At 37.2% G+C, this 26,765-nt stretch overlaps 1 protein-coding gene across 12 annotated transcripts in view; it reads right to left on the bottom strand.

Annotated features, from left to right (window-relative positions):
* The window catches only part of Grik1 (glutamate ionotropic receptor kainate type subunit 1), a 369,068-nt gene that overhangs the window by 13,742 nt on the left and 328,561 nt on the right, over positions 1–26,765 (bottom strand). For 6 of the 12 annotated variants that reach the window (XM_048346335.1, XM_048346337.1, XM_048346336.1 and 3 more), the window contains 4 exons: positions 25,545–25,663; positions 20,823–21,040; positions 8,029–8,254; positions 3,247–3,497 (listed from right to left, as the gene is read on the bottom strand). In XM_048346335.1, coding sequence (XP_048202292.1) covers positions 3,247–3,497; positions 8,029–8,254; positions 20,823–21,040; positions 25,545–25,663 — 814 coding nt within the window. Of the gene's footprint in view, positions 1–1,776; positions 1,928–3,246; positions 3,498–8,028; positions 8,255–20,822; positions 21,041–25,544; positions 25,664–26,765 lie in introns of those variants that run through there. The other 6 variants (XM_048346338.1, XM_048346340.1, XM_048346346.1 and 3 more) reach the window with 3 other exon arrangements.

Genomic DNA, 26,765 nt, shown 5'->3' with positions numbered 1-26,765 from the left:
ATTCTGACTCATGGAAAAACACTATATTTTTCTACTTCAATAACAGTAAATTTATAGCAATGTACTTTATTGATATTTCCTTAAGAGAATATTTATTTAAAGAAGACAAGATTTAGAAGCAATCATGACAAAAACCAAGTTTTCTGATTAAGTTTTACTGAAGAAAAACTGGCTTGGTCAGGGGGAATTGTAACTCAAAACTGGGAACCATTGAAAGCTCAGCAAGGAGAAGGCAATGTAACATGACCCACACGGATGGCAAATCCCTACTTCTGAGGAATATATTTCCAAGGATCATTTGGTAGATCAAGAGGTAGCCCCATTAAGGAGAACAGAGACTGGCTGATCCCACATATGATGGGAGAGAAAAGTCATCCTCAATTCCCCTGCTCATCTGTGAAGGGGAAAACAAGCAGACAGGGACCAGCAGACATGTCTTGGCACAGCAAGTTACGTTTGCAATTGGCTTTCTGTATCACCAACTTGAGTTAGTGTAGAAATTACTTACAGTGCTTTGAATGCAGGTAGAAAATAAATCTACAGCGATCTGTAACTAATGCGTATAGAAATTCTTTCCTCTATTTTCTGCTCTTTTCCTTTCTCCCCAGCATATTTTGAATAAATTAATAATGGTGATGGATCCCGAGAAATGAGTGTGAATGTGCCAATGCTCAGAAAAGATTTCTCCAAGAACAACCACTCTATCTTAGCTGAGTGAGAAAGAAATGAAATAATGTCTCATAGGAAGATGTGTATCAATGCAAAGAGGGAGGGTAGGTGAACAGTACATAGGAGATGCTGTGGATTCATTCATGGTTTAGGACTTTGCCTGAATCTTCGAAAAAGATATAGCTTGAAATCAATCAGTTCCTTTGGGATTCTAGATCTACAGAATTTGCGAGTTTGATGTTTCTACATTTCTATGTAGGAATCATTCTTGACTGTGCTGTGTAATGTTCAACTGAAATAATGCTCTTCTGTACTCACATCAGAAGGTCAAGTTCATGACTCGCTGGATCACGGTCTTTTGAATTTTTACTATCTAATACATGTTTGAGTCTTTGTGTAAATAGTACCTTTTGAATAGTGAAACATCTTTGAATTAAAAAATTAACACTGTTATGTGTGCACATATTGAAAAGACAAGGGCTTCAGAAAGTTTGAAATGTGTACATTAAAAGAACATGTTGCTTCAGGAGGTGGAGATCTGAGGAAAGCAGTTCAAAGCCAGCCTGGGTAGGTAAAGTTCATGAGACTCTTACCTCCAATTAATCAACAGAAAACTGGAAGTGGAGCTGTGGATCAAATGGCAGAGCACTAGCCTTGAGCAAAAAAAAAATACCAACTCAGGGACAGTGCCCAGGCCCTGAGTTCAAGCCCCATAATTGACAAAAACAAATATATATATATTGGATAAGGGGAAAGAAATGAAGCACACAAAGATGAAAAGAAGTCCAGAAAATTAGCATTTTGTCTTTCTGATTTGCCTTATTGAAAGCCCAGGTCTCCTATTTCACAATTCATCACTTACTTTTAATGAATGAAGATAAAGCAAAGATGATTATTTTGTATAGATCCTTTCATGTATATACACATAACCAGAAGACTATATGACCCTTATTACAACCCTGACACAACACACAGTTTGGGGGAGGGGAGGTGCACATAAGTTCACTAACATGAATGGATAAGGAGTCATGGCTTAGAAGATACAATCAATGACACCAACTAGAAGAAGCAATTTCTATTGGGTACTCCTTTCCCTCCCAGAAATGGATTACACAGTATGGACAGAGGACTGTGTCCGGATCCCTTTCTCCTCTCGAATTAATTTGCCACATTCTAAATCCGTAGATAAAGTAGTTCCAGAAGTGGAGTTGATTGGGTGGGTTTGTTTACACTGCAGTCCATAAAAGAAACAAAAAGCCTTGCATGCAAAAGAAATGGAAAAAATATAGAAAAATGAATAAATTAAAAGCATGAATGCATGTTCAAATGAAAAATTTAAATCAAATGAAGCTGGCAGTTATGAGAAGCACATTAAAGCATAATATATACAAGCTTTAATTTTTTTCAAATTAGTAGCATAAACAAGACAACTCAGAGCAAATTTAAAAGTTTGAATAAAGCAGATCAATCCATTCTTCCTGTTAATTAAAGAGCATTTTCTATGATGAGTGCCAGCAAAAGTGTGTTCAGGATCTTCACTATTGCTGTGCATTTCTGGGGTAGGTTTTCAGCATAGAACTTGGGTATGGTAAATCTTTCCTAGTTTTTGGTTGCATAAAACACAGCTTCTACTTACAGGAAGTGGGCTTAATATCAAATTGTCAATCAGTATCAGCAATGTAATTTGCATGGCCTAGCACATAAAGGAAACTGTGAGGCCCCTTGTTAAAACAATTGCTAAGAATTTCAAGGTGGTGATAGCAAAACATTTATGTCTGTTATTAATAGCGCATAATATTGAAATTCTTGCACTATGTTTAAATTAAATGGGTGGACTATGATAGCTAGGTACTTTGCATTTCATTTGTGAATGATACTAAAGGAAGTATCCTAAATCTCACTTATAATATTCAGAAAAGTCTAAATTCCTATTGGGAGTTCCTTTTACAATAAAGTAGGCAAAAAAAAATAGCCAACTATTGAAATCATCTTATAATCCTAAAAAGAAAATTGAAAAGTAAAAGTATAAAAATATACTTCCTGTGATTTAGTGTTATAGTTTCGCCAAAAATGGATTGAATCAGCCCTTTATAGGTCATACTATTACAAAAATAAGCTCTCAACTTTGAAATATCATGTTTATGTTTTTATATAAATTGTTCTGCATTAGTACTTGTGTTCACATTCTACACTTAAGGGCTGGTAACACCTTTATTAAATCCCTTTTCTAATTTTGGATTTATGTCTTTCTTGCTGTTCCTAAAATTTCTATCTTAAGAGCAAATAACTGTTTGAGGCATGAACTGAGTTGGGGAATTTCTGCCCTGTCACTCCAAATAGTGCTAATTGGATTTAGTGTATAAGGCTCTTCCTTCTCCTCATTAATAAATGATGGAGCTTGCAGTGCCACCAGCCCCTGGCAGGGATTCAAGAGCTCTTTGCTCTAACTCAAAAATGACTCTTTCGGGCATCTAATTCAACAGACACTTACCTAAAAGGGCAAGCATCCCTAAAACCTTCAAACTTAACATAGATACTTCAAATGCAAAACTCCCGTCTTAGTGAGAGATGACTCACCTGTTCCAGATCATTGCTTTTCCGTGATTTGTATATAAATTCTCCAATGGCTACAAATACAGAAAGGACCAGTCCAGCAGCCAGAACAATGAAAATGCCCCCAATATTTTCTACTCCCAAAGCACTGGCCTCTTTGCTTTCTTCTTCAGGGCAGCCATTTCCGCGCCACCATTTCTCTTTCATCATATGCAGTTTCCCTTCTTCTTGGAGTTGTAGAATAGCAATTGTAATTTTATCCCGGTAAGGCGAGCCTGAAAGTGGGGGTCATTGGGAACAGTGGTCACTAAAAAGCTTGGAAAAGATGTCAAGGAATTTGACTATGTTCGTGGCAAATACTTCCTTTGTGGCTGTTGTGAAAAATAAAATCAGATTCACAAATTCATTAACCAAGGTAAGAGATATCTGATCCTAAATAATTTGGAAGGGAATGACTGACAGGTTGAGAGTCCGTCTGGTCTATCATATTCACTCCTTCGAGATTAAGCTAGGAATTCTGTGACATGTTTCTGTTTCTGGTGAGTTCTTCATGAATTTTTATTCACATGTCAATTTTTTTTTGGTTTAGATTCCTAGGCTTTTGGTTCTCTCACATTATGACCATGACTGGCTATTTTATCTTCTTCCTAGGGGAGTAACTCAATGTATTTCCCAGAGGCTCTTACAGTTCAGTAAATCACACCATTGATTTCTAGTCAATGAGAGCTAACATGACATATGTCAGTTTTAGGTTTACATCATAAATCTTCCCAACATGATCTTCTATTCTCTCTTCCAACAAATATACACCAAGGAAGGGAAAGCTTTCAAGTCACCCTGGCATGGTGGAGCCATAAAATAAAAGGAACTGGGATTCTGGGATGAATGAATACAGCAGAGCGTCATTTTCATTTCATATTGGACTATGAGAATATCAAGCCATAAACATTTACACTGTAAGCTACTGAAAAGGAGCAGATGTTGGGTAGAGCTGTTTACCCATACTAACGAGTGTGTCAATCAAATACACTTAAGAGCAGGTTTTGAATTATTCATAGGTCTTACAAAATTCAGTTGCAAGGACTTTGGTGGTAATATTTGTGTTCAATCTTTTGGTAATGACACTGAACTTTTAATCATGTAAGAGTTAGACGGTATCCACATCTACCTGTAGGCAGAACTTCCCATGTTAATCAATGCAAACGTGAGACTGAGCAAGATTCCTTAACTTATCTTCTTCTTGGATGGTGAGAACTTTTTCTGCCATTTCTTCTCCTCAGTAAGACTCCACTGGATATGGAATCTCTCTTCTTATAAATTTAATGCCATTCTTGATGGAAGCAAATTAAAGACTAGGCATCTTTAGACAAACAGTAACCCTATGAATCATATAGTTCACTTGTTTTATGATTGAAGAAATTCATAGTCTGAAAGGATGATTGAATCTAATAGTTACTGGCAGAGCCAAGAATCAAACTTAAATCTCCTTATTTTTTATTTTTCAGTGTTACTTTCCTAAAAGTGTTCCTGTACCATTCCTCCCATGTCCACATATGCCTTAAAAAAATCTAAAGTTTAGCCTTTGTGGCATTTGTCAATTCTTTCTTCCTAAGACTTAAAAAAAATGCTCACAGTACTTAAAGTCAAGGATAGCAAAATACTTTGGGGGGAGATTATGGCTCGTCAATGAAGAGGAGGACTTTGTAGTGAGAGAAAAGGCCCTGCAAGACAAATTAACTTATATCATATGTTTGCTTAAACATCACCAGAATAATAGAGTCAAAATTAGTACCATTAACATAAACATAGTGTGTAAAGGATGGAATGACCCAGGAGTGCTTTGCTTTAAGGTACATGAAAGTGCTTTGAGTAACGTGAGAATGAGTCTTATGGCAGGGGAGACTGAGATAATCATAGCAATAGACACAGCGGGCAGTCAATAAATGTTGACTGACTCTCTCCTTCTGCCTTCAGGCTGCACAACACCTAACACATTTCAGACAGATGGAAAGCCAATCTCTGTTTGAAGTTGGTCTCTAAGGACGGTAATTTCCAGGCTCCTGGTAACCTGTTTAAACCTTAACTGCTCTCATTCTCTTGAAGTTTTATTTTAAATCCCTTAGGAGGCACATTTTCAGTGCTTCTGTCCTGAGTGTGTACGAAGCAAAATTTAAATTTTGTGTTGTGACGGAACCCAATCTTCCACGGAGAGAGAGAGAGAAAGAGAGAGAGAGAGAGAGAGAGAGAGAGAGAGAGAGAGAGAGAGAGAGAGAGAGAGAGAGAGAGAGAGAGAGCTGGAGCTTCCAGGTAAGACTAGAACTTAAAATTTCTGCATATGCTTTGACAAAATTTTTGTTATTGCTTAAATGGACGGAATGGCATTAGAAGTGACTTAATCTAAGTCACTTGGAAGGAAATGTATATGCATACACACAGATCTTCCTGAATAGCAACTGATCCTTCTCAAAGAGTCAATTCATCATAGCAGAAACATCTCACAAATTTCCTCAACAGCTGTATTCCCAGTGGATGTATTCTCTCTGAGATCTGCCATCTGTTCCAATTATTCCTTCATTGTTTTTTGTTTAAGAGCATGACAGGTTTATGACCACTATGAAAAACTCTTGGCATATCTTTCTTTTTATCTGGGGATGGAGCAAGGCTCTTTAACTTTGGAACTTGTGGGTAGTATTGGTCAAAGTGAGACTGAACAGGTACATTCAGATCTCTTTATATTAATATGCATATTTGTAAGTTATATATATATTCAGAGAGAAATCTATTCCTTCCTTCCTTCCTTCCTTCCTTCCTTCCTTCCTTCCTTCCTCTTCCTTCCTTCCTTTCTTCCTTCCTTTCTTCCTTCCTTTCTTTCTTCCTTTCTTCCTTCCTTCCTTCCTTCCTTCCTTCCTTCCTTCCTTCCTTCCTTCCTTTCTTTCTTTCTTTCTTTCTTTCTTTCTTTCTTTCTTTCTTTCTTTCTTTCTTTCTTTCTTTCTTTCTTTCTTTCTTTCTTTCTCTTTCATCTGGTCATGCTCATCACAGAATCAGCCTCACACGAAGGCAGACATTTGTTTCTAAATGTGCTGGAGTGATTTAGTAGTATTCTTTGCATTGCTGTAGAAGGAAGCCTATTGTCCTGCTCCCTCAAACCTCCAGCCCTGTATTACAGTGATCATATTATAAGTTTTATCTATTGTATTCCATTATACATGAAGTAACACCAATTAAAGGTCTCATGCTAAAGTGCAAATGTTCTCAGAAGGAGTGAGATGCATTATTATTTTCTGGTATCATTACCAGATAGAAAATTTGGTGTCAAGAAAATGCTGGAAGGATGAGGTGGGATCACAGGGAGGATGACAGAATAAAGTACAGTTTTTTTTTTTTGCCTTAAAATGATTCTATTAAGGATAACAGTGATAATAAAGTTAACTTCCAAGAGCATCTATTTGAATACCATAGAGATAGCAAGAAACCAGGCTCACATTGGTTATTTATTCATGGTAAATGGTAATATTAGATTGGGGTTTGTATAGATGAATAGTAAGTTGAATCGAGGATATACAGCCTTTTAATAATAAGTTTTCAAATTCAAAACATTAGAAAATTTTACCTTTTACCTAAAACTGGACTTTTCTTTTGGTCTGAAAAATTGGAATATTTAACAAACTTGTCCTCAAATCCCCATATGTGTAGGATCACCATGTGTAACTGGACAGATAGGCGTTGTTTAGAGAATTCAAGCTTTTCAGTAGCAATTCAATCAACTGCCATTGGTCACCACCACTCTCTGCAATCACCTCAACCAATGAGCCTCACTCACTCGGCGTGAGATCAAGCATGATCTAAGCCTTTCCATTCGTGATGCCTGCAGTATGTGGATAGCCATACTGGCTATTTCCTTACAAAGAACAACTGACACAAAATGCAAACAAGTAAATCAAACCTACTTTACTTAATTATTTGGCTCTACTATAATTACTATTCTTAATGCATTAGCCTAGTAGTTTAGAGGGCCCCTTGATTTCTTTCTAATTACCCAAGACTCACTTGAGAGGAGCAGATTGCTTTCATAACAGAACCCTATTCCATGTAGTTTTCTATGAAATGGCAAGCAGTACAGGCAGATTTCTACATAGAGGAAATCAGAAATTGTCCCTTGAATGTAGACAAATATTTTAGTCATGCCTATGATTGTCAGGCAAAATGCTATTTTTGTATAGATATGTAACCCAACAGGCAATGATTTCTCCAGAGAGGGCTGTACTATATAGAACCAAACAATAGGAGTATTCATTGTGTTTTTGGTAATTTCACTGATTCAATCTTAACTTATTTACTGAGAAAAATTATAATTTATCCATCATATTTTCCTTTGTTTGGATAAACAGCCTTGCTTCCCCATTTATTGACATAGAACAATATCCTTTTATAAGCAGTGTTAGTTTTTATCTAAAAGTATAATGAATTTAAGAAATATTTTTCTATAATTTGAGGAATTTAAGTCAGGAAAATCAGATATACAGGAATTGAGGAAAATAATGTGAAGAGAAATAATTGGGAAAATGTGTTCTTTATCATATTTGCATGGAGGCAAAATAACAAAATCTATACACTCTTAAATAGTGATATTGTGGGTGAACATGGACAAAGTAATAGATGAATGTTTATTAGCTTAAAGATCTGGGAATTTTCAGTACAAACGGAGCCTCCAATCTAAATGAGCATTTCTCTTATTGGGTGGAGTAAAGCCATTGCAAACATCTCTCACTGGCCATTTCAGTCTTGGCTGAGCCATGTTCCTCTTACCGATAGGTGTTCCCACTCCGTAGCCTTTGGAGTCAATGAGACCTCCAATCTGAGTGAGGTTGCAGTTCCTCTGCGTCACATATTCAATACTGGTGGACTCCATCAGCAGGGCATAGTCCGTGGTGAGCACTCTTTGGATTCCCTCATCGCTGTTTTTGACGAGAGCAGTCTGCTGTCTACTGCTCATGAAAGCCCACATCTTCTCATATGTGGATATCTTCGATTTCTGCAGAAAGATGAAGCACCCCCACCCCCAGCAGAAGAGTGCTGAACAAAGCATGGCATAAAGCTACTCAATATCCCAATAGCTCAAATTAAATGGAAGGAAGGAAATTCTTTCTCCACAGGCAAGGGAAAGAGATGGATGAATCTAGGACTCCAGTTTGGTGGCTGTGAGAAGAACCAATTCACTGCAGAAAATCCCTCAGGGGTCCTGGGGAATCTATGGAGAAAATGGAACCCCCTGATAGATTGATGTAAGATATTGGTTCAAGATCCTTTCTTGCTTTCAGCTAGGGAAGATAAAATATGGGTATCAATAATAGCACTTGTTTAGTGAACTGTGGTCTGAAAGACCAAACCATGATGGTTTCCTGGGCTAAGAGGTAGCTAGCTCACTCCAGGACTAACCATTTACAGCATTTCCCTTCACTCAGTCAACTTTAGCAGGAATTGTTTTATCCTTTTGCGTGGTGAGCAGCATCGTTTTAATACCCACTCCAGCCTTGCTTTCCTGGACCAGTCTGAGAGAAATCATATTCTCTGTTGGTGAAAGCACAGCCATTTATGGTTCTTTTCTCTAGAAAATCTGAAATGCAAGTGTTCTTCTCAAGTTAGTATTTGGATCAGAAAGCTCTTTCCACATTTTACATATACAATTTTTCATTGTGATTGTATTTTAGATATTGAGGATTGTGAAACTCATTTTAAACTATGTTACAATTGTATCATTTCCCTTACTCAGTCCTTTAATAGATTCAATAATTAACTATGTATGTGATATAGAATATATGGATCTATACATAGACATCACTACCTCATTATCGTCTTTTCTTTGTACAAATATGCTGCCTACATTTTCATATTGCTTAGATATGTGTTTTCCATTCTTTTGAATAGTGAACTATAATTAAGCATTTTGCATTTTCCTCTGTAATTTCTGTATTGTTCCGAGTTTTTATTTCTCTGAATTTGTCTTCATTTGCATCAAGGCTTCCCTCCATTTATTTCAAAGATGAAAGTCACTGCAAGAATTAAGTAAATTCTGGTTCTGACACATCTGTATTGGTATGTTATGTATTACATCCTCCTTGACAAGCATCGCCTTAAAACATTTGGGGTCATGAGCAATAAAGCAAGTACCTGTGGAATCAACTCTAGTATGTTTAATTATGCAGAAGTATTCCCAGGGCCTCATTGGAATCCTAACCCTGGCTAATACTGCAGGCTTTATGAGTCAGGAGAGGACAGATGGCTTTATTGTGGATTGTTAGGCACATGAAGAGCCTCCTGAGAAAGATCTTATGAGACAAATAACAATTCAATAAACAGTGCCTTATAGATATTGGTGTTTTATAGGCCCTATTCTGTCAGAAGGAGTCTCTTGAGAGTTCTCTTCAACCCCAGGGACATTGCAGATTCAAGCTGTGTCTCCACAACCCAGGCATGGGTCAATGTTCCATTTGCCATGTGATTTGAGCTTTGATGAGTCTGATGATGCTAAACTTACAATAAAGAGCTAACTTATACCAGTGCATGGAGGTCAGTCTTTTTTTTTTGTTGGCAGTAAAAGTGAAGCTGGGAAAATTATTCCTTCATCAAGATACTACCTTCAGGAAAAATGATTTTCTTTGAAGTATGAAATTTTAAAGTTGTCAGAGACTTTGGAGATCAGCTCATTCAAACTGCCACTTTTATAGATGAAGTGCAGAGGGCTTAGTGACTTCAAAAAAGTCACCAAACTAATTAATATCTGTGATAACCTTGGACCTTAGGACTCCCAGTATCTAGTTCAATGCCATTTCTGGTATTCCATCATGATTTGGGAGAGGTGAATATCTAAATAGCCAAAATTGTTTTAAACATGATTTTAACTTTACCTGATCTACATGTGAAAACATTGCATTCATTCCCTGCTAGTAGGTCTCAAGGACAAAACACCAATATCTGTCAGCCTCCCTATAAAAATTCCATAAAAGTTTTTTGTCATGCTTAAATTTTATTACATGGAATATCTATGATAGTTAAGAAACTAGATTTTTGTCAGTGAAAGTCAGGGACCAAACTGGTCATTTCATTCCTAGTCAATGGATAAAGTTAGAAAGGACTGAATAGGAATGAAAGACATGGAAGAAAGATAAGAATCAGTTGAAACCATACACAGAGGTTATGGAGTCCCTATTGGACGTAGCTCTCAAACTTTGTGATGCAGGCTTTTATTATTTCCAGTCCCTAAAAGATCTAGATGGGGTCCCTTTGGACATGCATAGTATGTAGCTTACTCCATGGCTGACTCACCAGGTGAACAAATTGCTATTTGTTAAAATGCACTAAACAAGCAGAGAATTGAGCCACTCACTTCCAGCCCAATATTCAAGGGCTCTTAGATTTCTAAACTCTTTCTCAGTTATTTTTTTTTCTTATCTCATCACAGTTTGACAATAAATTGTGTCCTGAGCTATCATGTTCTTCATGCTATGTTTTGAGCTACACAGTTCAGAGATTTAAACCCAACAGCACTCCTTTCTTCTGTGAGTAGCTGGCAGTTCTAGTCTGGGCCCCCAAGAAACTATAAGGAAAATGTAATTATCCTTTGAAACAAGGATGGCAGACCCTTCCTTCTGCATGAAAACTGCTGCTTGGTAGGGAGCATTGTCAAGTTGAAGGGACAGGGACCATTATGCATTTCTTTGATTCCTTATTACTCTACCCCTAATAATGATAAGCATAAGTAGAGAGAGAATAGAGCCACATGGCTTTCTTTCAAAGTTTTGCTTGCTTCATTTGAAAAGTTTGCCCTTGTGGGGGCATCATTATATTCCATATGTAGAATTATAGGCTACTTGAAATGCAAGAAAGCTTAGTGTTCACAGGAAACAAAATGGCTAAGGAATATCTTAATTAATATTTACAAAAGTCTGTAGAAAGTTCAAGTACCTTGGGAAAAAGTAAACTTTCCACCACTGCAAATCTATAAAGACTTTTATCCAGGTACCTCTCCAGCCATGCGACTCTAGATCAGGTCCTGAGGTCAGGGATAGCACGTGACACACAGACCTGATTAGTAGGCAAGCCAGTACAGGAGTGTTGACTTTTTAAGCCCCACCCTGTTCCCTGTGTTTATTTTTATTAGATCAAAAGCAATATTATGGGACTAAATTAGCTGCACCTTTGTAATAGACTAAAAGTAGATTTGAAAAAAAAAAGTTAAGATACAAATGTGAACAATGTTTAAATGTAGGATTATGTCTCACAGGAATCTATGCTAAATATTCAAAGACCAAGATGACTGTTGAATGACAGTATAGAGCTTTCATAGTCCCAGCTGTCCTGCTAAATCATTCTATAATGCAGAGTATATTTAAAAAATGCAAACAGCGATTGGCTGTGCTTTCTTGGAATATGTCAAGAGTTATATTATTTAGAATGTCTTCTGAGCTTTTTGGCAAAAGTTTCTAAAATGGAAAAGGCTTCATTTATTAAATCTGAAATCATCCAGGATTCCTTTCTTAATCCTAAACGGCATCAGGTTTCGATAAACTCATGATATCTGTCTTGCCAAAACTGATGAGACATTGTTGGCGAAGAGTAAGCATTTTTCACCAACAATTTGTTGAAAGGGAGAGTTACTGTCTCAGTGTTGATGACCATTATTTATTTCTCTCATTTTCTCTTGTAATGTATGCATGTTAAACACTGAGCAGTGATTTATAACATGTCTATAGGCAGTTAAAAGTTGCCTATTGAAAACAGAATAACAGCAGCACACCAAATACTATTCTGAGCACTTTGCATATATAATCCTCACTGTGATCATATATACCATTATCTCTTTTTTTTAATAGATGCGGAAGTGGAATCCTACACGTAAAAATGATTAAAGCCAAAATGAAGCTCAGCAATCTTATTCCAGAGACTGTGCTGTCAAGCAATAGGGACTGAACTATTCATTTTAATACACAGACACAAACTCATGGTCTAGGAATGGTTTAACAAGATGAACAACTTTTCTTTCTCTTTTTTTTTTGTGCTATTCATGGTTGCTAAGCTAGCACTCTCCCTCCTGAATCACACCTCTGGTCTTATATTTCATTGGTGATTTCTGAGAAACAGTGTCACTTCTCTCCCTGGTACGTGCCTGAGCTATGTTCTGACTACTTTAGGAGTCTTGTCATTTGCGGGAGAATAGGAGCATGTCAATTTCCCACCAAGGACATGATCTCTTTTATTTTTCTGCTTGGGCTACTCTGAAATTTGGTCCTCCCAATCTCAGTCTTTCACATAGTTCGGGATAAGAAGTACACGTCATTCAGCCTTGCTATGAGTTAAGAGAGTCTCCGTTTTTCTCCCTCTCGTTTTCAGCTTCCCAAGTGGCTAGATTTACCAGTACCCAGCTTGGAATTAACAAATTTTCAAAATAAACGACTACAGAAAGGGGTTATAGCATCTTTTTGCAAGAGTTGGCTATAGCTCTTATACTTGGACGTATTTATGAAAACTATTTACGTGACTTTCAACAGCTTCTGTTTGTTTAGATGAAACTTTAGAAAGTGTTTTAGAATGTAGAACAGTTGGAATCTGGAAGAAAGCATGAATATTGTCTGTAGTTTTTCCTTTCCTTAGCAAGATCTTTCCATTCTATCTAGTTTCATTGTTTTCAGTTATAGGTTTTTTGTGATGTGGTATAGAGTGAGCAATTCTGGAACAATTTTATAACATTTATAGAAGCTGTATTTCATAGAACTCTTTCCCCAATGTTTTATTTTATTGAGATAAGTATTCATTATCACATTCCTCCCCCCCCCAAAGAAGTTGTAGGCTTTTATAGCAAAGATGTAGAATCTCATTATTTGGTAGAATCAAATGGTTTCTAACTCTACTTCAGGTCAATATGCCTGAAACTTTTATGTTTTTGATCTATGTTTATGCATATCTGTTTTTGCTTGTAAGTATACACAGATACATAAACACTAGGAATAAATTCTTGATATTTGTTTCTTGCTGCATTATCAAAAATGATTTTATAGATGTCCTTAGTACATGAATATTAAGGAACAAAATATTTTACCAATTATGACTTTTTGTTTCCAATTTGATTTTGCTTTAGAAAGATCATAATCTCAAAAACTTTACAAACTAACCAAAGATGTGGGGTGACACTTATCAAGATACACTGTGCTCATAAATGGATATGTTGGACTTGAACCTATTTTTTTTTTTTGGCCAGTCCTGGGCCTTGAACTCAGGGCCTGAGCACTGTCCCTGGCTTCCTTTTGCTCAAGGCTAGCACTCTGCCACTTGAGCCACAGCGCCACTTCTGGCCATTTTCTGTATATGTGGTGCTGGGGAATCGAACCCAGGGCCTCATGTATACGAGGCAAGCACTCTTGCCACTAGGGCATATCCCCAGCCTTGAACCTATTTTTATAACTACTTACAGATAATAAAAAAGAAATGCAATACAAAAAATTAATCAAATACAGAAATACAGCTATTCAGAGGCCCAAATTTTGGAAACAGACACATCAAGGATAAGTGGTAGTCTTAGAGACAATTATATCCAATGGGTTATTAAATCTCAATCTTCATTAGCTGAAAACTTGCCATAGTATTTCAAAATTATGACTTTAAAATATTTTTCAAAGGAAGATTATTAGAAGAAAGCATTTCTGCTTTGTGAAGAGTGTGTCTTTCTAATGTTCATACTATGAAATGTGTATAATATGATCTTGTTGTTGATTACACTTTTGTCTTACACTGGTAGAAAATTAGGGGTTTTGCAGATTCTCCAACATTTAAAAAAAAGTATTGGTTCCCTTTAGAAAATTCCTTGCTAAAATATTTTTCATGTTTTCTCCTGTATAGAGTTTAAGATTGGTCCATTCCATTCCAGGCAACATAGCAGGCTTTGAAAAAGGGTAACTTAAATCGACCCCACAGATTTCTTCCCAAACAAATACATTTTTAACCTACAGAGACCAAACACTTTTGACACTGATGGTAAAATTAGTTGGCTCTCTCAAGCATGTGCTAATAGTTCTTATGTGAAAAGTCCCTTCCTAAATGGAGAAGTTCTAGAAATTTCTTTCATGTCATGCTCCCTTAAATGATTATTTCTGCCTGAAACCTGTCTTCCCATAATAGCTCTCTGCTTCAGTTCTCCTGGTTCAGTGCTCAGTAACTTCCCTAAAATGTCTTTTGGTTGCTGACGGCATCTAACCATGCAGTGGAAAAAAGATGATAAAGGTTAGAGTGTCCCTTATTCCCACAGCTGGTCCGAAATCCCTAGACCATGAAAGCCAGAAATGACAAGTCTGTTATGATTTTTTTAAAACCTATTTTATCCAAGTCATTTTAGACTGAATCATGATCTAATCTGTGTAATCCTCTGGGTTGAGGCTAGGAGGATAGTGATTTGTTACAAGGCAACTACTTTCAACGTCCCATCTGTATCTGTAGCTTCTATTATTGATGATGTTCTTGTATCACCTTCCTGTGGTTGTACCTACACTATCTCTGTAATCTTGTCTGAGTATATTGGAAACCGTGTATACTGGTATTAGAAGTAGGAAATTGAAAGGGAATACCAAAATTGAGAGACACAGGGTAAAAAAAGACAAACAACTACAAAAGCAATACTTGCAAAACTGTTTGGTGTAAGTGAACTGAACACCTCAGGGGGGGAAAGGGAAAGGGGGAGGAGGGAAGGGGGGAAGGGACAAGATAACAAACAGTACAAGAAATGTATCCAATGCCTAACGTATGAAACTGTAACCTCTCTGTACATCAGTTTGATAATAAAAATTTGGAAAAAAAAGATTCTACTGAGAACTATTACTTACATAAGTATTTCACAGCCATTTTGACTCCTAAGAAATTCTCATGTCCACACTGCTTCTCACCTACACATACTGAGCCCCACGTATTACATGTACTAGGTAGGCAAGCATCATTTCTCCCTGTTACTATTCAAATCTTCAAACCTTACAGATTCCGGATCTTTGATCCTCTTATCTCTTAACACTGCCAACTTTAGGGATGCCATGTTGGAAAATCTTGCAAAAATATAAATTGCAAGGTATGTGCTCAGGAAATGGTCCCAAGCACTTCGGTCTATGATTGGTCAAGTCTCAGTTCCTTTCCGATCTTGATTCCTGGCATTGCTTTTGAATTTTCTGTCCAATAGTGGAAGACATACAGTTTAGAACTTACTGAGAGTAAAGAAATTGAACAAAGATTCCAGGACTGAAAGAACAGGGCTCATAGTGAGGATTAAGGCTTGACAATAATGATGACCATATTGGTGATTATTATGTAATACCTAGCTTGTAAAATGGATTATGATTTGCTAAGCAGTAGTGTAAGTATATTGCCTCTGTTAAATCATTTGATCCTTAAAATGACCTTGTGAGTTAGGTGTTAGCCTCAGTTTGCAGACAGAGAAATCAAGGTCTGGATAATTTAGGTCATTTGCAAAGGTCTGCATAATTAATTCCACTAGATTAATAAAATTATAGCAGAGACAAATAACTGGTTTTCTACTCCCTATGAAAATAGAGAAAAACAGGAGTGTTTTATAGCCTCATTGATGGAAGAAAAGGGTTCATTGCTATTGCTGTAGCAATTCTTTGGAATAAAATAGAAAAACAGATCACACAGACACTCAGAAGCTGCAACCAAGTTGTGTCCACAAACTTGAACATGAAAGAACTGCTCTGTGCCAGTGGTGGTACCCAGAGCTGACAGGGCAGGGAAAGCCCTGACTACTCAGAATGTGAAACAATGGGAAGAACCAAGAGATTCATCAGCAGAGGAGAGGGAAACTAATAAAATTAGGAGTGGATTGTTAATTCATTTTTATCTCAAATAGCAGTAAAAGAGTTAGTTGAAATTTTCTTTTAAGTAAAATCTGTTGAAATTCCAAATTATAAATATTTGACTTGTAAACAGGATCTATTAACTATCGGAAGCTTTGATAAGAAGAAAAATCAGTCATCCTCTGATATCCAAAGGATTTTTAAAAAAATGTCTCCAACTGTTCTTGGTTTGTTATTACAACATTATTAAAATGTTTGCTATTAAAATGTCCTTTTTTATCTTTCTCTATCAACTGTCCTTATGTTAACTGACACTCTTTAACAAACTAGACTACAATATTGTCCATGGTGTTTAAAACTTTAAGATTCAGGGTACAGATGAACTTGTGAACATGTAGTGCTACACAAATACCATTGGCTAAATTGACCTATGCACAAAACACAGTTCAGATATTTGTGGGCAATGACAGGCAGAATGTTCACCTGAAAGCTAGAATTTGTCGATGGTTATTTACATGTCTATAAAAGACTGTAGAAATGAGACTGTAGAAATAAAGTCTTTGATGATCACCATGACTGGTTACTCTACAAACAATGAGGAAAAACTGGGCAATTTACTTGTCTCAGATATGCATTTCCTTGTTCCAGATCATAACTTGAATTGACATACAAGATAGTGGAAACTCTTTAAAATGCAAACTGTTTGTAAATGTGTGCGTGCACATGTGTGTGTATGTGTGTGTGTGTGTGGTGTCTTTACATTGAAATTCAATACCCACATTCTGAAATCTGAGCTGTCATTCATTCTGTTTGCAAGGGTACGCAAGTCTACGAGAAAAGCTCGGTGGATTCTGAGTGAAAATTTAGTGAGCAACTTGTAGCCTCACTTTCCTAGGAGACATTTTGCTAAGAACATCACTTGCTGGTGGCATAGAGGGCAAACATTGTAGATCAGTCTTGTTTGATTGTGGATTTGGGTAATATCTGGGCATTCTGCACCTGCCTGTTTTATAGTTGCAAAACGTATTTAAAATCAGCTTGAAAGTACAGGGACAGGTTGCTACCCTTGGGAAGCTGCCAGAAAGGATGTTTTTGTTCTGGGAACAAGAGTGCTCATTACACTGTCTGTGTCAAGAAAATGTCTCTTATTAGAAGTGTCTTCATGATTGAGTGGAAATAGGACCCATCTGGGCAGATGGTGTGTGCTTCAACGATTGGTCCAAGTGCTAGGTTAGACTATGCATAGGCATATGACTTCTGTAGCCAAAGCAAGCTATTGTTTTTATGAATGAGGAGGGGTGGGGATGCCAGCTTGGCACTAATGTGGGCTGGAGAGCCAGGTCAGGACCCAGTCCTTGTTCCAGTAACTGCTGTCATTCAGTGACTTAATTCTGAGGATGAAACTACCCTGAGAACTAAAAGGCTGAAATGGTTCTTTCCCTTGTGGAATAATCCAGCTTAAGAACTCAGAGTGTGTATCCCTCTGAAGCTTTCTGACAGCTTGCTGCCCTCCAGGGAAAAATGAAATCGGATTTACTCCTCATTCTCCTTCTGCAAATAAATTCCTTCTTGATAAATAGTGTTGCTTGGCCACAAGCTAACCTGTGACTGGGAATGCAGCAACAGTTTTCTTCCTGTGTGGGCCTCTCTGTCTACCTCTCTCCTGCTCTCTCTCTCTCTTCTCTCTCTCTCTCTCTCTCTCTCTCTCTCATGCATACTACACTACTCTTTCTCTCTCACAGACACACTTCATTCATACATTGATTATTTATTGGAAAAAATGCTTTCTGAGTTCCTACTATGTGCCAGGCACTCTTTCATGTTCTGCTGATATAATAGCAACCTAAGCCAACCAGTTCTCTCTCTTCAGTGAACTTCCTGGAATTCTCTGAAGTTTGACGGAACCCTCCCTCTTCTATTATTAACTACTTCCATTGCTAACTCGCCTCTCTGTGGCACACTCTCCTCATCATAGAATGGGAGAAGAGCTCTTATCTCAATTGGCCTTTACAGGGGACAGAGTGAGACAGTCAATAGAAAACATTTACAAACGGAATGTGAGGCTCAGTGTTGGCAGACTGTGCCGATGTCATGTTCATGGGCACAAGAGTGTTGCTTTCACCATGTTCTTTCTTCCTATCCTGTTGATTGGCTCATTTGCCTGGTGACTGGAGAGACCACCATGCTTTGGGCCTCATGTTCAGGAGTAGGCATAACACAGTAGTGCTCTCTGAAAATGCCCTGGGAACAGCAGTTGAGAGCAGCCATGCTCGATCTCTAGAAGTGCATGGTCCACACCCATGTTACTGTAGCTACCTTAGGCTGCCAATGAAAAAGAAAGCCATCCTTTGCATCAGAGAGTCACAGGAGCAAAACCATATTGAAATGAAGGTAGGAAACACATAGGTCTTTTGAGACATGTCTATCATTTTTCAAAACAAACAAAAAACCAAAGCACCCAACCAAAAAAACAAAACCCTACATAGCCTCTTTCTTAAATGCACTGGAAACTCACATAGAAAAAGCCACAGAATAGCTTCCACTCATTTCTCTGTAGCCCATTTCCCGATGCTTGAAAATTCTTTGGTGGTGCTGAGTGGGGCAATCCTCCTGGACTTTTAATTTCAGATATATTGTGTTTTGCATTGACACGGTCTTTGTATCCTATGTGCCTGGCAAGTGACTCCCCTGGTTTCTGCTAAGAACTGGGATGAATCTCTAGTTTTGGGAAACTCATATCCCCTTACAGGAAGATACCATCAGAAACTTGGAAGCCACATATTTATATAGGATTATTTTTCCTTAAAATATGCCCATCTAGGGAAGAAAACAATGATCATGAATTATACATAACCTAATGTATACTTATTTACTCTTAATAAAAAAGAATGTTTAGAACAATCTTTCTTTAAAAAAGAAACCATCCAAAATCGAGAGACACAGGATAAAAAGACAAAGGACTACAAAAGCAATACTTGCAAAGCTGTTTGGTATAAACCAACTGAACAACTCATGGGAGGAGAGGGAAAGGGGTCGGGGGGAGGGGGCAATGAGGGAGGAGGTAACAAACAGTACAAAAAAATGTATCCAATGCCTAACTTATGAAACTGTAACCTCTCTGTACATCACTTTGACAATAAATAAGGAAAAAAGTAAAATAAAAAAAGAACCATCTTTTTAATTTACTGGGGAAATATATCTCATTCTTCACATAGTTTGATTTTGGATAAATCTCTAGGTAAAGTTTATTCTTCGTGCAAGTGTCTTATTTATCACATATTATTGTGCTATTATGTATTGTGGAAAGTTCATTAAACAGGTAATGCCTGTTTTATGAACTAGTACTATCATATGAAAAAGTGTTCACTTCTTTGTTAGCCACCCACACCTTAATTTTTCTTTCTAAATTAGTATTTATCAGAAGTCAAAATAGTCCATTCAGTCTTGAACTGTCAACTTTATTTATGATAATCTGAGTTTGAAGACTTTACATAGATGGGTATTTTTAAGATGCCTTGGTTAAAATGTTATTTTCTTTTTTCTCAGAACATATTTACCTTCATCAATATTTTTTTAAAGAAGGAACTAGCTCCTTTTTGATTAGGGACCAGATATGTGATTATGAACAGGCAATTTACCTTTCTAAGGTTGTATCCTAACTCATGTAAAGTGAAGGGCTATTTGGGTCTACTCACTACATTTATTTTTTCATGAAAATTATATTTGACATTTGGTAATAAAAGTTACTAGAGCTTTTCCCTAAGCAAATCAGGCTCATCAGTCTAGATAAGCAATAACAAAGAAATTACTTGATCTTAAACAGACTGGATCTTACATACATTTGATCTTAAAACAATACAAGAAATGTACCCAAGGCCTAATGTATGAAACTGTAACCTCTCTGTACATCACTTTGACAAATAAATAAAAACAACAACAACTAGTTGGACTATAACATAATTCTGCTTTGGTGCCTCATAAACCACTCATGGCTACTGGAATGCTTCAGTCTGGCTAGGGACATTAGTTTCATGCTGTAGAACATCTTCCTTGGAAGATTTTGTGTTAAAATCTCCAACTAAGTTCCAATATTAACCTGCCCCGCCCCCATCCTTTTTTGTCTCTTCAAGTACTGAGCAGAAATTAAAAAAAAATTAAGTATCTCTGTAGTCAAAATCTTCATATTGTAGGTTCCATAAAAGTGACTCATGAACAGATGATAGATCATATTCAGAACGCAGCATTGTTTTCCTGGTAGAATGGTCAGAGAGGATATTGAGGATAATCTATGTAGCCATATCAAATTGAGTGTGGGAAAGACGGCAGAACAAAAGCTTTGCTCCGAAGGCCCAGGGCTTCCTTCTAATGGGTTAAGTCATTGTCTATCTCATTTCATCAAAATGTATCAAATAGGAATATGGCTTAGTGGTTGAACGCTTGCCTAGCATGCATGAAGCCCTGGGTTTGATTTCTCAGCACCACATACACAGAAAAAGCCAGAAGTGGTGCGGTGGCTTCAAGTGGCAGAGTGCTAACCTTGCACAAAAAGAAGCTCAGGGACAGGGCGCAGACCCTGAGTTCAAGCCCTAGGAACCACCAAGTAATCAAAAAAAGTACATAGATAAATACATAAATAAATAAAATTTCTCTAAAAATGTATCAAATACTTTTTATTTATTTTTAATTGGACAAGCTCTTACTTTCCCCTCTGTAACCCAGAATAAGATAACCACTGAGAACATATCCTCGGGTTCTTACCTTGAAGAAGGTCATTGTCGATCCATCTCTGACTGCCCCGTATTCTATCTTGGTTTGCTTTGCAAGATCATCTGCAGAGTCTATGGGAGATTCCATCCTCTCTACTGTCAAGAAGGCAGCAAGATTGGCAGTGTAGGATGAAATGATGATTAGGGTGAAAAACCACCATATTCCTCCAACTATTCTGGTTGATAGAGCTTTTGGCATCAGCTCTGATCCTGTGATGGCATTATCAGATGAAAGGTGTCAAATAGAGTCAGAAGAAAAGAGGAGATGCACAGTGGGACACTATTCTAGGCAGAGAAACCCACCAAGGTTTACTAACTCATAGGAGAAGGAAATCAATGTATTTTCTAGAAATGGAGCAAAATTGAAATGATCCTTCCTATTTAAAAAAAATCAATCAATTGTTACTTTTGTTTACGATGTCATTGATCAGTTATTGATGGCATTAAATTTCCTTTCATTCTGAGGTAGTTTTGTCTAAAACTTAGAGGGTTAAAATGAAAAGTTAACCATAAGAAAGACTTCTCTTATTTTTTTCTTTTGGTTATTGCCTAAAATGCATTGTATATTGAGAAGTAAAGTGTTCTACATCTTTGGGTAGCTATGAAAAAATTTAAAATTCTTACTTATTATTTATTTTTTATTTAAATTCAATTAAATACATTGAGAAACTTCAAAAGAATACCTTATGAGGTATTTATTGTACATACTTTAATGTAATACTGTGATGTTTGCAAATAAAATTAAAAGTACAGCTATGAAATACTTGACAGTCAATTAACCCCTCTTGGTCTCAATGTTACTTTGAAAGTCATAATTCTTTTTCCTTTTTCTGCTATCATCATCAATGATCATTTGTGTTTTGGAACATGGTCTCACTATGTAGCTCAGGTTGTCCTAAAACATGTGATCCTTGTGCATTATCCTTGTAAGATTCCAGTCAGGTGCCTCCTCATGACTCACAATTTTGTTGTTCCAATTTAGAGTATTATTTGGCTAACATAGAATATATTCTTGAAAGCATAATTTTGCCCTCAAATTAATGGTATTTCTTAGTAATTATAGCTTAAAAAGCTAGTTATTTTCAGGTAGAGAGATTTCCTTCATGGTAGGAATATATTTCTGATATCTCTCAGATTCATACATGGTTACTTTTTAAAGGTTACACAGAAGTGTTTAATATATTCACCAAGAAGACCCTTTCTCCAAGAAAAGGCATAGAAACTAAGTTTACTTCCACAAAGGACAATGGAAATTATCTACTCGGTCTTGAGGCCCAGATGTCCACACCTTCAACACCAGAATAAGAAGGAATCAGATACACAATGAGTACACTGCAATTATATTAATTAATGGATGGATTTGGGCTAGTCCATTTGCCTGAAATTCACCTTTGGTTCTGTGCTTCAGCATTTCTTCCATCCACCTGAAGGTATTACAGAGTTTATGTAACCATTTAAAAAGTGGAAGGTAAACTGCTCATTTATAATAGCAAAGAGTGAAGTAAAGCCAGCCAAACAAAGGATGCTTAGAGAATTCTTTCCATGATTATTTAGTATTTTGAGATTTTGTAGTTATAAAATAGGATGGCAAAGAAAACTGGAGTTTAGCTGGTGCTGGTGGCTACTCAGGAGGCTGAGATCTGAGGATTGCGGTTTGAAGCCAGCTGTGCGAGTCTGAAGCCAGTCTGTGAGATGCTTATCTCCAATAATCTAATCAGAAAATCTGGAAGTGGTGCTGAGGTTCAAGTGGTAGAGCACAAAGAGGCTCAGGGACAGTGCCCAGGCCCAGAGTTCCAGCTCCAGTACTGGCCAAAAATAAAAAAAAAATAAGAGTAACAGCAAAAATTGGAGTTTACCAATCTATGTATCAACAAGTTTTGTTCAGGTTTAATTGGCAAATGCACAGATACATTGCTTAAGAAATAGAAACAGCTTAAGGCTAGTGATAAGCAGAAGGCTGACTGGTTTTCTGGAAGTTGAATAAACAGATGTAGTCTTCTAATGCAAGTAGGTACCTTTATGCTTTTTTTGTTTGTTTGTTTATAAGGCAAATGGTTTGACATAGTTTATATTTCCTACCTTTGTTTGTTTGAATTTGGGTGGGTTATATTACACAAGTTCATAATAGTTTCCATGAAATCACTTCCAAGAATTAGTGGAATAATTTGTTGCTTTTGTTTTAATCTTTTACTTAATGGGATTTATATGCCTGTGGGATGTGTGTGTGTGTGTGTGTGTGTGTGTGTGTGTGTTTATTTAAAGCTCAAGGTTGTTTGAAATCTTTGTACTTAATTGATCTAGTGGCCTTGTGGAAATGTGATATTGTTTTAGATCTTTAGTTGGTTAGCATTAAAATGCCATTTATTTCATAAAATAGCCAATAGGTTAGGGGGAAAACCAGTTAGTAGCTTATAATTACAGATTTTCTTCTGTAAATTTTTTAGGTTATTTTGTTACATTTATGAGAAGGTAAGAGTTCAATTTCTTATTATATGTTCATAGTTATGTATTATATGGACAGATGAATGATCAAATACTGACCTATAAGAATATAGATTCATATTTTCCCAATTTAAAATAGGTATTTATATTTTTAGATGAAATTTTCTTGCAAATGTAGAAAAAAATAGAAAATTACTGAAATTACATTTAAATACTCAGTAGATGGCACCTAAATTTCTCAACGTTTCTTTGTGTTGTTTTAAAATGTTCATACAATTCTGTGAATTCTCTTGATTCCCAGTGTTAAATGAGGGACTTAGAGGAGATGGTTTGTGTTAACTTCACAACTCTAGATGATGAAATCATGAAAGTAATAAAAGCAGAGCAAAACACCACTGGAACATATTCAGGGTGAGACCCAATACTTGCTGAAGTCACTTTAGTGCCTTTTAACGGCAGACATGACAGCCAATCCTGATCCAGACTTTGCTCACGCTCTGTAGAAAAGAGAAAGTCTGATCATCACATTCAGAAAGAAATTAAACAAACTGGTTTCCAATTGAGAACAACCGCAAGAGTCTGTAAACATAAGAGAGCCCACAGAACATAGCTAACCTGGTTCAATGCATGTGCCAAGGATGCATGGGTGTAAAATCATACTACCACAAGTTTGTACATATGGAAACGTTTGCTGCTCCTGCCAAATGCTTGCAAATATCTTGTGAGACAAGCAGAGTCTGGTTGGGGCTGACTGTCATGTACCCAAGGTAGTGGTAACTAGTAGACACTGCTTCCCACAGTTTGCTGTGGATGATGGTAAACTCCAGGAAGAATATGAAAGAGATGTTCTGGGGTTGGGGTCACTAACATGAGAGAAGGGCTATACCTGCTTAGGCCTGCAGCATGCTATATGAACCCTGAGTAGAGCTATTTCTATTCTTATGTCTGGAGAAGGAAAGCTATGGAGAATGGAAAGAATTCTCCTTCTTTGAAAGTAATTGCTTACCAGATAAATACTCTAAAAGCCAAATATACTGGTAAAGCAAGATGCATTTTCTAATGGTGTTTCATGACAGATTTATAGTTCTATGCTATGCTCTAGATCAAAGGCAAATGATTTCTAGCAAACCTCTTAGTATCTATGCCTCACCAGCAGTGCCTACATAAACTATGTCCCACTGTATAACGAGAGGATTTGCCCACTTTCTATAATTATTTGGTATGTCTGTACCAAAGACTCCTTGTTCTTCCTTCCTCTCATTTCCTCCCCCTGCTTCCTCCATTCCCCTTCTCTTCTTCTTTTCTTCCCATTCTTTGTCTTCTTCTGTCTCCCTCTGTACCCCTCTTATTTTCAGACACAGAGCATACACCTTGCAATTGGTATAATAACTTCCCAAAGGGGGGAAGGCTTTAATTCATTTCCAAATGGTAATAAATACCTTTAATGTACATTGTAGTTGGGTTTTCCTTTCCCAAGTGTTTTTTCATGTTATTGTCAGATGACATGATATTCTAAAAAAGAAGCATCTGAGACTTGTAATTTTCTTAAAGTAATATATTTAATCTTGGAAGTATTTTCTAGACCATATGCCTGGCATCAAAACTGATGAAGTTCTTGATGAAGAGATAGATTTCTTCTGATGGTGAAAATAACTTCTCCCTTTTCCCTTAACAAATTCTTAAAAATCCTCCAAGTCATAGGGAAAAAACATAAAACACATTGTATTTGTCTGGTTTGGATTTGATTTCCCTAACCCCTACAGTCTATTGTTGCTATGGCTACCAATTGAGGAAGATTATAAAACGTTACTGGGAGGCAAAATGAATCTCAATAGGATTTGTCAGAGTGGTAATTAGATGGAAGTTCTAGGTATGTTGGCAATTGGAGGCATCTAAGTGAACTCAATCCTCAAAGGATTTAAATTCCACATATTTCCAACCTCTGATTTAGAGTTACAGCTAAAAGGGAAAAGATTGATAAATCCAGCTATGCAACTTTATCAACAGTTTCTTAGGTAATTGATCTTTTGCGCCTGACTGGGAAATTCGTGTTCATTCCTAGATAGAAGGGTTCTTGGAGATACATAATAAGGGAGTTCCATCTAGGACATATTTTTGCCTTTGTCTTCAGGCCTGGTAGAGGGTCAGTTGTTGGTTTCAATCCCTGTGTGGGTCTGTGGCCTACCCTTTAGCTCGGCGGTGGAGTTTACCAGCATAAAAGCCTGTCAGCAGACTGTGGGATGCGTGTGACAAAGAAGGGTGACCGAGGTACCTTGCTGCATGAGAGCTCCAACTCCAAACCAGAAACTGTTTAGTAAAGTAAAATTGTTTTCCACCACATCCGAGTCAGGGTTGCACGGGTGGGGGTTATACCACTCGTAGGGTGTAAACCTGTGGTAGTTAATAGAAACAGTCAGTAAGTATCAGATAAGCATGTGGGGTACCAGAAAAGCCTGCTGAGCACTGAAGAAAGCCCAACAGGTTAAGGATGAAATGATTAAACCAAAGAGAATGGGCCAGACTCATGGACTTAGAACGTTTGGTAGGAAAGAGCCCAAGAATCTGGAGTTAGCATTTACCAGGGTTATGATTTCTGAGTCGAGACCGTGGTTGGCTAGAATTGTACTCCTCAGATCTCTGGAGACTGAATTCTTCTGAGTCTTCATTCATTTTCATTTTACTCTACAACAGCTGGACTATAAAGAAAGGATCCTTCAACCCAAGTGCTTACAAAGTAGTGATGAGAAGAACACACGTGTGCAGAAACTGCAAAAAAGTGTTGCTAAATCTTCATGGGAACAAAGAAGAGAGGTGCCTTCCTTTCATTGGAGTTCTATGGTTTTCTATGGGCAGATGTTTAGAAGGAATTTGATAAGGACTTTGTGGTTACATAATGCACCAAAAGAGTTTCAAGAGGAAAAAACATATGAACAAAAAGAAGGGCTGGATTTGGATGTGCTAGATATTTCTTGTGGTAGTACCAGGATTTGAACTTAGGGCCTAGTACTTACTAGGTAGGTATGTATGGTATCACTTGAGCCATATCAACATACCTTTTTATTTTATTTTGTTGTATTTTATTGTTTTGTGTGTGCCAGCCTTGGGGCTCAAACTCAGGACCTGGGCACTATCCTTCAGCGTTTGTGCTCAAGGCTAGTGTTCTACCCTTTGAGCCACAGTGCACCATTTCCTGCTTTTTGGTAGTTAATTAGAGATGAGTCTCATGGACCCAGGTAATCGTAGCTACTCAGGAGGCTCAGAGGTTCAAAGCCAACACAGGTAGAAAAGTCTGTGAGAGTCTTATCTTCAATCAAAACTACTCAGAAAAGGCTGGAAGTGGCACTGTGGTTCAAGTGGTAGTGTGCTGGCTTTGAGCAAAAGAAGCTCAGGGACAGCACCCAGACCCTGAGTTCAAGTCCCAGGATCAGCACAAAAACAAACCAACCATAACAATAACAAAACCAAACAACAACAAAAAAGATTCTGACAGACT

This window comes from Perognathus longimembris, chromosome 5, assembly GCF_023159225.1.
Source record: "Perognathus longimembris pacificus isolate PPM17 chromosome 5, ASM2315922v1, whole genome shotgun sequence".
NCBI classification, from domain to species: Eukaryota; Metazoa; Chordata; class Mammalia; order Rodentia; family Heteromyidae; genus Perognathus; species Perognathus longimembris.
This window is presented reverse-complemented; position numbering and strand designations above follow the sequence as displayed.